Here is an 11781-nt window from a genome sequence, read left to right as displayed (position 1 = left end):
ATACTTGTTTTGTGATTGGCCAGCGCTGGTCGCGTGATCAACGCTGGGCAATCACAGAACAGTGCATAGTGTAGTTAGAAAATGGCCACTCGGAAATGGCATCTGAACTGGAGACAGCTAAAAAGATCATCTGCAGGTAATATATTTCCCTTTGGCCTCTGTCCCCGATGTTGTTGGAAAAGGCAGAGATGGTCTGACAGCAAGGGGATTGTAACAAGGGCAGGTGTCTGTCATAGCTTGCCTGAGATCCTGGGTACATCAAGAGGCCTGGTTGGTGTGGTCCTACGCCATATGGGTTCTCACCCAACTGGTACGGCATCACTATTGGCCTAGTAATGGGGCAACAAGTTGCAACTACATAGCAAGCAAAGTCACTGAGTCAGGAAATCACAACTTTATTGGCAGCAACTTCTATCTGCTGACTATAGCCAAGAAGGTGAAGCAGCTCTGAGTCCTTGAGTTCTCTCAGGGGGTTCAAAGAAGGGCAACTAAATTAATAGAGTGAGAGAACTGGAATACCCAGAGAGGCTATCAAAATTGGGATTATTAACCCTAGAAAAAAGACGTTTAAGGGGCAACCAAGTAACCATGTATACATATATTAGGGGACAATGCAAGGATCTCTCCCATGATTTGTTTATACCCAGGACTGAGTCGGTAACAAGAGGGCATCCTCTACGTCGAGAGGAAAAAAGGTTTCACCACCAAAACAGAAGGGGGTTCCTTACTGTAAGAGCAGTGAAACTGTGGAACTCTCTGCCTGAGGAAGTGGTGATTGCAAAACCAAGAGGAGTTTAAGAGGGGACTAGACGTCTCTTTAGAGCGCTACAATATTACAGGATATAGACATTAAATAAGCAGAAGAGATGTTGGCCCGGGGATCTTGTGACTAACAGTCTTGGAATTAGGTCTGAACTTTTCTCTGAATAGTGCTGACTGTCATTATGGAGTAGGGAAGGAATTTTTCCCCCAAAATGGGGTGAATTGGCTTCTGCCTCACTAAAGTTTTTTTGCCTTCCTGGGGGGCGGGTGTGTGTGTGTGTGTGTGTGTGGAAACAGGCTGAACTGAATGAACATTTGTCTTTTTTTCAGCCTAGCATGCTATGTTACTATGTTAATAGGTTGCAGTGTGTCCTTTTAAGAAGTATAGATGCACAGCATAGTCCCAGTATTCTATTAAGATACAGGTGACAAACACAGCCAACTGTTTCCAATTTCCATATGGCGTAGCCACAGAGCAAGCACTGGGTCTTGACCAGCATCCACTAGCACACGCCGAAGACATGTGAAATGCATCCATTTTTATATTCACCTCTTCTAGCGTTCTGCAAGAGATTTCACTCCTATGCTGCATCACCTCACTTATAATAATTATATTCTTTATTTGTATAGCACCAACTTATAGGAACAGCATTCTATTATAACACTTTCAGAAAATAAAGAAAACAAAAGAATGCTTGGAGCTAGTTGGGTTCCCCCTCTACGATGGAACAGAAGTTTGCCCCCAACTGGAGGGTCACTTTAAGCTGTGTTCTAGTGCAGCAGAGCTAAAAAAAAACAAAACAACCAACCCTGGAGAAAATCGACAGCAGGTAAGCATTTACTGGGCATCCCTTTTGAAAGTGTGCTCCTTAGTTATACAACATGGAGACAGCCATTTAATGCGGTTGTCGCTTGAGCTCAACGATGAAGGTCCAACTCCTGGCACTGACAAGCGACTGATTTTGGCAGACAGTCATGGCCACTACTAGGAATGAACAGAAACTATAATGGAGAACTTTGTACATCTGTTTTGGACCCGCTCCTTGTTCTGGCTTACAAATGCTGACACAAAGTACTGTCCTATACACTGCTGTTTAGCATGAATGGATTTCCTTGAGTAGTATATTTGTGTTGGTCGCTATTTTGAGGCTGGGGCTACACAGCACCATTGATCGTGCAGCATCAGGTTTCAGAAGAGTTGTCCAACCAAAAAAGCTTGTGCAACTTTTTTAAAACTGTGTTTTGGCTATTTAAAAAGAGCCAAATTGCAGACCGGTCACATTAGTATGTGACTTGCATTGCCGTCTATGATGGCAAAGTCACGTGTGATCTGCAACCAAAAAATCTTAACAATGTGGGACTTTTTGCAACTGTCATGATGTGGAAAATGTTAGATTGGAAGCTACAATTGACAATTACTTGATGCAATGTTGCAGTGCAGCATTGTGATCTTCATGTTGGCAACCAAAGTCACTGTACAGTCCCTAACCAGGTTGTCACTATAATGGTCTTCCATGGCAGCAGATGTGTATCTACTGTGCCTCAGAGCAAATTTAACTGTGGGCTAAATCCAGGTGCAGCAAATTGGGTTCCCTGGTTTTCACTCTTTCACCTCACCAATTGGGATCTGAACTTTGCTGCAGGGAACCCTAGACTGTTATCCCATAAACTGTCTCAGTTAAGAGACATCTGACGCATTTGGTCAGGTTTTCTATAAAGCGTTACTGGAGGATGTCAACTGAGGAAAAAGCTTAGGTCAGGCCTGGGGGATAACTTGTATTGTCGAGGAACAGGCCAAGGTTCAGGGCAGGCAGATGTCTTGCATATTCCAGAAACAGGCTGAGAGTCCAGGTAGGTGGAAATGCACAGTCAATAAACAAGCCTGAATCAAGAATAGAGAAAAACAGGAAAGTTGGGTGGTTTAAGCGTCAGCCTGTTACCAGGAAAACTTGTAGGAAATAAAATAGCACCTTTGCACAGTAGAGATACTGTTGATGGGCAAAGTAGTCCTAACTAGCCCATGGTCTATCAGGATTGGTTGGGGACTGGAAAACTGACACATGCTGGCCATTTAAGAGGCAGACTGGGTGCATACTTGCACTCTATGGGAACCAGGAAACTGACGAGATGTGTCGTCTGTCACATATAACGTGGAAAAACATGTCTAATGACAGGTGGAGGTAGAGGCCCCTGCCAGCCACGACCAGTGGCCATAATATTTAGTCAATCTGGGATTTAAATTTATTCAATAGCCCCACCCACTATTTTACATTTATTTATTCAAACCCCACCCATTTTGCTCATGTAGCCACACCCACCTCATATCTGACTCAGGAAAAATATGGAAATCAAGCAAAGATTTAAAAAACTGCTGAATAAAATCGACACTGACACATTCCAGCCATCATGGCTTTCAGTGAAATGTTTATTAAAACATTCTGATTAAAGATCGGATTACTACATCAAAACACCACTTAAAAAAGAAGAAATCGGTAAGCAGAAGGTGGTTAGTTGGTACTTTACAAAATGATAGGTTTCACTTCAAATATAAAGTTTTCTGTGTTTTTTTTTAATAATTAACAATAATAGTAAATACAAAAAGGACATTATACACCTTGTAGTAGCTTCTAGAGCAGCGGTCTCCAACCTGTGGCCCTCCAGCTATTGCAAAACTACGACTCCCAGTATACCACGAAAGTTGAAAGCTGTCAGTGCATACTAGAAGTTCTAGTTTAGGACCAGCTAGAGAGCCAAAGTTTGTAGACCGCTCTTCCGGAGAGTCACAATTATGTTTACATAGATGTCTTGTTATTGATGGTGAACACAGATATCACATCAGTCTGCAGGGCAAGAAACTCTCTCACACACTAGTATCATACTCTAACCTCCAAAGGAAAAAAATCCCTATGTTCTACACACGACTACACAGCCTCCACTTGTCAATGTAGAAGTAGGCTTGGCCTAGCTAGTGCTTTACCTAGAGACCACCTGAGGTATACAAGCCCCCTAGACATCAAGAGTACTGCACATTGTCAGCCATTTTGTTTTTGGCAGGAAGTAACGGCATTGGGTTCTAGAATGGTCAATGTATAATGATATAAGGACACCGAATGTTTATGAGGATGCCCATTTTAACTTGTGGCTTTTACAGGTAAAGTCAAAGAAAGCGCTAGAGGGCTCCAATCTGATGGTAGTGATTTTAGTGCCACTGATATTTTATATGGCAAATCTAAAACATACAAGAAGTAGCAGCCGGGTCATTGTGACCCTGAGAGGCAGTATGTTTATTAGTAGACCACAAATCCATAAATGTACTTTAGTGCAGTAACTAAAGCCATGATGACGGATGTGATCTCACCATGGCCGTACTGATTACATATGGTCACAACAGAAGAGAGCAGGTGAAGAATCTCAATGGGGATTTTAGTAAGTTCATTTTTTGTAAGATATGCTGGTTTGTGGGAAAAAAAGACCCTCCAAAAATGTTTCCACAAGCGGGTTGCCTTAATGTTTTTACTTATGAGAGTTGATATAGAAGAATGGCAGAGTCTACAGTTTTGGCAACTTTATATAAAACAGTAGAAGTTTATGAAATTACTGGCTCTGTACCCATATACAAGCTAGACTTTTAAAAGCATGATTATTCGAGCCATGGTCAAGGGAAGTACTTACAGTCTATCATCTTCATGTGCTTTGTTTGCTGACTCACAAATATGGAAACATTGGAAAGTTGGCCCTGGACTATACAGAATGTTTATTTTAACTTGGGGGTGACACTTAAGTGTCCTATGGTGGACTGAAAATTAATTTTAGCATTTTTATTGTTGCAGTTCCAAAATCCAGGAGGAGGCAAGTTGTGGTCATGCTCTGTGGTTCGTTTTAATACCAAAGATATGAGTAGTGTTATCCATATAAATAACAGCTTACAAAATAACTTCCTTGTAAGTTGCAAAGTGAAATATGCGAACGCTACGTAAATTAATCAAAACAAGTTGGGGGCTGTAGCAGTAAGGACAGTAAGATTGGGTAGACAGCCAATCTTTTACTGCCCCCATATCCTGGCCATATATGTATAATATACAGTATGATATTTTATTATTGGGTATTATTGTTCGCCTCTTATGGACGAGGTCCTATTAAAGGTGTTGTCCCATTTCTAGCTGTTTCACTGCAGGAAGCAGACAGCTCTGTACTTTGCATAGTGGCCCATGTTGATACTGCAGGCTAAGTCACATTCACTTCAATAGGATTCAGCCTGCAGTACTAATTTGGGCCACTCCACAAGGTACAGTGCTGTCTGCTTTCTGCAGCAAAACAGCTAGAAGTGGGACAACCCCTTTAACCACCTATGCCAAACTTTCTTGAACTGTTAACAATGAATTTTTTAAATTTACGAATTAATTTAAAATCTATGAAGTTTTCCATCATGAAAGTGTTTTTTGATCATGCTTGCACTATTGTTTTGGAGAAGAGAAAAACAGCAGTGACCGTATTAAATAACTAAATCAGACCCCTGAGGTGTTAATTCCAATATTATACCTCTGTCTCTGCTGAAATTAGGACAAGGCAGCTACAACCCTACTCACAACTGTATTTATTCAAAAGTCCACATCGCATGGCATGAAGCAAACACCATATTTCATCTACATTTCTATGTTTCTTTTAAGAACCCTGGTATGTCATGTGTTAAAAATACTCATCGACTTAAAAGGATTAAAACATGGACAAGTATGGTAACCTTCATAGAGACAGTTTTGGAGGACCACCACTGTAGTCACTGAGGTGCAGGAGAGATTAGAGTGGAGAGATTATTTTGGAACATGCAGCCTGCAACATTTCAGGATAGTCGGCAATTCAAGTCCTTGACTAACACATGTATTGTCTTATATGGCCAGGGTCTTCTCTGTTATAGTCTCTGTTTTGATTTGTTTTGTCGTCGTAACGGTTATGAAGCCCAAGTGTGTTTCTTCTTCTTTCATGGTTTGTTCTTCATGATGAGTAGTGAAGCTTACCTGTGGCAGGCTGATTTCGAAACCTTCTTCAGAACCAGCTTCTTTTATCTCTTTATTTGATTCCACCTCTGCCCCCGATTTTGAGTTCAGAGATAACTTGGGAATCTTATACTTTGATGACTTGTCTTTACTGGTGTCACCTTCACTGTCTATACCGCTATTGTCCACTGTGTATTCCCCTTTAGATCTACTTGAAAGAAATCCAAGAGAGAGACGACCCATCCCAGACTTTGAGTCACCCTCTCTAACATTTTCCATAGTTGCCATCTCGGTTCTTGCAGAAGAACTTATTATGTGATCTTCACCTTTTTCTTTTTTCTTGAAACCAGAGAAAGCAATTTTAGGAGACTTAAATTTAGAGGACAGAGAGCTCTCTGTGCCTTCATCTTCTGTCTTGACCAATTTTAGATTCATTTCAGAGTCTATTTCTTTTCCCTTGTATGGTGATGAAAATTCAACCTTAGGAAACTTAAGTTTACCAACCTTCACAATACCATCTTGAGATACCTCAGTCTCACCATTGACATGACCAGAGGTTCCATTTATATTTACTTCCCCAGAATTTAATTTAGAGGAAAATCCTAATCTCGGAAACTTGATCTTTGAAGACTTAGCTGTGACATCACTTGAGTCTGCATCGGTTTCTTCTTCTCCATTCACTTCTGAACCTTTTCCTTTACCTTTTGAGCGACCAAAAGAAGGTTTCATTTTTATTTTTGGTAACTTAATCTTAACATCTGGACCTTCCAATTGTAGGCTTGTGTCCATGTCAGATGATATTAGACCTGTACTTTTGTCCTTGGTTTTGCTGAGAGAGAAAATACTCTTTTTCATCTTCTTCCCTTCATGCTGATCTAGCTCATGTTCAGAACGTAAACCTTTCATACTGATTTCGCTGTCTTTTGTCTCTGACTTCAATTTGGGTGGAGCAAGTTCCACATCTCCAGATACAGCTTGTGGTAAACTGACTGCTAATGTTGGTAGTTTTATTTTGTATTTCTTGTCAGCATCTTCTTCATCTGTGTCATGTTTGTGTTCATCTTTTATTTTACCACTCTTCTTTGCAGACTCATGTCCTAAGTCCTTTGAGAATTTGTGCTCAAATTTCACTCCCTCCACTTCATATTCACCATGTGGTTTAATCTTTGGAGTGGATAGTTCCACATCTGGCATCTTGAACAATGACTTCTTTCCCTGGAATTCTTCTTCAAGAGACATTTCCATGTCATCATCCCCCTTTCGACCTGGAAGACCTATTGTTGGCATCTTAATTTTTGGCATTTTCAGACCTACGTCTAATTCTAACTCTTCAATATTTGATGATGTGATGCTTTTTACCTTGCTGATGGCATCGGTATGACCACTTTCCATGGTAACCCCTACTTTTTCACCTCCTGAAAACCCAACATCGGGCAAAGTAATTTTTGGCATTTTAATTTTTAACTCTGCATTCTCTTCAGAAGGATGCAAAGGTTCTGTGCCAGCTTCTATAGTCCCTTTTGATAACCCAAATGATGGCATTTTAATTTTGAATGTACGACCACTGTCAGAATCTTCATGATCTGAGTCCTTCGCGTCACCTTTCACAGCCTTTTTGTGGTCACTTTCTAACTCTTTGTCCTCGCCTCCTTTCCCTTTAAGCGATCCTACTTGGAGCTTAGGCATTTTTAATTTGAAGCCCATTATACCTGATTCAGAACTGTCTTCTGTTTTGGAAGCCTTGGCATCTGCTTTAACAGTGCCCTCCTCTACACCTGCCATGGAGCCACCAAATTTAGGCATCTTTATTTTTGGCATCTTGAGCTTTAGATTGTGCTGTTCACCTTCAGAACCACTTGATTCTACCATGGATGACTTGTATAAGTCACTCACTTTCAAATCATCCTTGCTTAGGTTAATATCTAGTTCCAATTCTGGAGCTCTTATTTTGGGAGTGGACATTTTTGGGAGTTCTATAGATGGCAGACTGAAGATTCCTTCAGTAGTACTTGCTTCAGCACCTTCAATGAATGGTATATCTTCTTCATCTAATTTTACTTTTGGAAGAGAAATATCAACATGTGGCAGTTTTAGCACAGGCCCTTTAATTTTTCCTTCAGATTCAATGCCTTTTGTTTTAACTCCACTAACATCAATCTTGGCTTCCAATTCCTCAAGCTTCGTTAGTTCAATTTTTGGCATCTTTATTTTAACAAATGATTTTTCCATGCTAACATCAGCCTCGTGCTCCAAACTAACTTTGGGGAAATCAATATCTAATTCTACATCTGGAATTGAAACACCAATGGACGGAAGCTTGGGTATTTTTAAATCTCCTTCATATCTTTTAATGTCTGCATCAGAAACATCTACCTCTACTTTTGGTATGGATGTACAGATGTCTGGTTTAACACATGCGGCAGCAATCTGTAATGCAGGTGCTGCTGAAGGTGTAGATATTTCTAGAGAAGGGATCTTTATCTTATCAGTAAGGTGAAGGTCGGAATCTTTCAGTCCCATTGGTTTTTTGGCTTCTGCCTTTGAAAGTGATACTTCTGCTGTTCGACTGGCCTTTAGTTCAAAAGAAGGTAATTCAACCTCAGGAACTTTAACGTGTACATCAGGCATCTTAAGACTGTCTTTTGAACCTTTTAAAGTGACATCAACTTCTGGTGCCTTTACTTTTGGAGATGGCATTTTAAACGTGGGCATTTTCATAAACGTTGTTCCATCTACACCTTCAGTCTCCATAGACACTTTTGCTTCCTGAGCTGCAATCTTACCTTTCTTAGTTTTATCTTCAGGAGTACTAATTGCAAGTTTAGCCTCAGAAACATCTGCATCTTTCCTCGATATTCCAAATGATGGCATCTTGATAGTAGGCATTTTCATTTTAAGTTCTTTACCTTTTCCCTTGGCTTCAGAACTCTTTTTACCAAGTTCACCCGAAACCTCACCAGCTTTTGCTGATTTAGATAGGGAAATTTTGCCTTGCATTTTAGCTTTGTCAGTGTCTGCATCTTCATCGCTACCTTTGCTTTTTCCAAATTTTGGCATGGAAAATTTGGGAAGGTTTAACTTCACATCTGGAATGTCAATATCAATCTCTGGTGGTTTGTCATTTACTGGAGAAACATCTCCTTTAGGAAGTGCAATATCAACCTCTAACTTTGGAGCTGTGATATCAACAGAAGGAAGTTTAACTGATGGAAATTTAACTTTCCCATCAGTAGATAAATCCACTTGACCAACAGAAGCAGCTACCTTCTCTTTGCTATCTTTTTTATCTACTTCCACTTCAACATCCTGCTTTGATTTAGGAAAAACTATTCCAAACTTTGGCATTTTCATTTTTGGTCCTTTGACTGCAAGTTCAGTGTCTCTCTCTACATCTGTTGTTTTTACATCTACTTCACCTTTTTTAGCTTTGTATCCAGAAATACCAAGTTTCCGAAAAGAAAACTTTGGTGCTTTCCATTTGGCATCACCATCACCAGAAAGAACAGCTGTCAAATATTCTTTACTAGACACATGAGCTTCAACTGTTGGAACACTTAAATCAGGGATTGTTGGTGTTGCTATTTCAAGATCTGGAAGTTTCAAAGATGGTAACTTTATTTTAGCCTCTTCATCTTCTACAACTGGCTTTTCTTGTTTTGCTTTAGGAAGTTTCACTTCAGCCTTATCTTTTATTTCTCCAACACTAAACTCAGTGGATTTTCCAAGTCCAATTTCAACTTTTGGCAAACTCATCTTTATTTCCTTATCCTCTGTGTCAAACCCAGTTTTCAGTTCTGTAGTAAGATGTGGTGAACAAATGTCACTTGTGACCTTTGGAACGTCAAGTTCTATGGCCATATCTTTGGCCACGTCACTAAGCTTAGGAAGATTTAACTTTGGCATCTGAAATTTAGTATCTTTGTCTTCAACAGATGCCTTAATTCCTTCAGTTTTCACTTTTGGCAAGTTTAAATCCAGGCTAGGAGTATCTATCTCGAGAACTGGTATTTTAATAGAAGGAATGCTTACTTTTGAATCTCCAGCCTGGCCATCAAATGCTATTGAATCCAACTCTACTTTTGGAACCTTGATGGCAACTTTAGGCTTTTCCAGTGAAATATTGAGGTCAGGTTTTCGCAAGGTTATACTAAGATCAAAAGGTATTGCCTTGGGAACAGAAATATCCACATCGGGAATAATAATTTTATCTTCTTTCTGTTTGTCACTTTTTATTTTTGTATCAGCAGCCGGCATGTGAATTCCAACTTTTGGAGGAGACATGTCAGGTTTTCCAAGTTTTGCTGTCACATCAAGCTTGGGTAAGGAGACTTTAGGCATTTTAAACTTCAAGTCTGTACCTTCTAATTCTGGTGGCTTTTTATCTATCTTATCTGTGGCAGTAGCTCTCTCAGCTGTTTCGATGTCTTGGACCTTTGGTAAGGAAATATCAACTGTAGGCATCTTAATTGAAGGAAATTTTAATTTTCCTTCTGTTTCAATAGAAGACTCTGATCCATCAACTTCAGACTTTTCTTTTACCAGCAACCCTCCAAAACTTGGTAGTTTGAGTTTAGGACCTTTCAATTTAAGTTCTTCATCTTCACCTTTCCCAGCTGACTCAGCTTCCTCAAGATCATTCTTCACGCCCAATTTAGGAAGACCTATTTTAGGCATTTTGAGTGCAACATCTGGAATTGTAATGATGCTTTCTGCTTCAACTTTCTCAGATTTCACATTAGGCTGTGCAACACTGGCACCATAGGCATCTTTTACTTTCATGCCTACCTTGGGAGGACTTATTTTGGGCATCTTGAGGCTGACATCTGGAACATAACCTGGCTCAACAGAAAGATCTTCTGACTCCACGGTTAGGTCTAAGTCCACTTTTGGAGCAAAAATGTCAATAGATGGAAACTTTAAGGCACTTCGCTTTTGACTATCAGGACTATCTCCTTCAAGTTTCCCTTTAGGAAAAGAAATTCCAATTTCTGGAGTTTTCACAGAAGGCATTTTTACTTTATCCTCAGAAACTTTCCCCCTAATATCCTTTTTGACTTGTGGAGGAGTTACTTCCAAAACACGTTCTGCAGTTTTGGTGAACATGCTAAATTTTGGTAGTTTGATCTGTAGGCCTTGACTAGTAGAGTCTGGCGTTTCCACTTCTACGGAAGCATCAACTTTTGGTAAACTTAAGTCAACATCCAACTTCGGTGCTGCTATGTCAACAGAAGGTAATTTGATTTCAGTCTTTGGCCTTCCATCGACTAGAAGAGCAAGGTCTTTCTCTTTGTCCAGTTGTGGTGCACAGATCCCTACTTTTGATATGGATGGGATGCTCATTTTAGCCTCTTGCGTTTCAATCTCAATCCCAGCCACTGGCATCTTAATTTCAACATCTGGAATTTTAATTGAAGTTCCAAGGCCAGTTGCTTTAATACTTTCAAAAGTCTCTATCTCACTTTTCTTACTTGTTAATGGTATATCAAGTTCCAGTTGAGGAGTCTTAAAAACTGTCTCTTCCTTAACTTCAGCCCCAACCTGTGGTATTGCAATGCCAACCTTTGGTGCTGCAATTTCAATGTCTGGCTTGGCGACTGAAATATCAACTATTGGTTTCTTTATTTTAGGAATAGAGACATCAAACTGAGCTGCAGATTTCTCTTTCACTTTAGCGTCATCTCGAGCTTTCCCTGAAACACCTTTGGCCTCAGAAACATCCACAGAATGTCCCCCAGCAGCTGCATCTTTGACTCTAAGCCTTGGAAACTTCATCTTGACTCTTTTCTGTTCTGTGCTGGTTATTTTGGTGCTAATCTCTGTGATCTTAGTTTCAGCTTCTGTCCCTCCCTTGGCTTTTAGAATTTTGGAGAACTTTGGGAAGGAAAATTCAACATCTACTGGTGGAATGTCCAAGTTGGCAGCAGAAAGTTCCATGGAAGCTTCTGAGTCCTTAACCTCACTTGGAACCTTCTTTTTTTTCTTTTTCACAGGTGTCAGGCTTTTGACAATCTGAAAAAAAATCAAGACA

The 11781-nt window shown here is 40.0% G+C and overlaps 1 protein-coding gene across 1 annotated transcript in view; it reads right to left on the bottom strand.

Annotated features, from left to right (window-relative positions):
• Nucleotides 1-3169: 3169 nt before the first annotated feature.
• The window catches only part of PRX (periaxin), a 43004-nt gene continuing 34392 nt past the window's right edge, over nt 3170-11781 (bottom strand). The window contains exon 7 of the mRNA XM_066581218.1: nt 3170-11762. Coding sequence (XP_066437315.1) covers nt 5646-11762 — 6117 coding nt within the window. The 3' untranslated portion in view covers nt 3170-5645. The remainder of the gene's footprint in view (nt 11763-11781) is intronic.

The sequence above is a fragment of the Eleutherodactylus coqui genome, chromosome 10 (genome assembly GCF_035609145.1).
Source record: "Eleutherodactylus coqui strain aEleCoq1 chromosome 10, aEleCoq1.hap1, whole genome shotgun sequence".
Taxonomy (NCBI): domain Eukaryota; kingdom Metazoa; phylum Chordata; class Amphibia; order Anura; family Eleutherodactylidae; genus Eleutherodactylus; species Eleutherodactylus coqui.
This window is presented reverse-complemented; position numbering and strand designations above follow the sequence as displayed.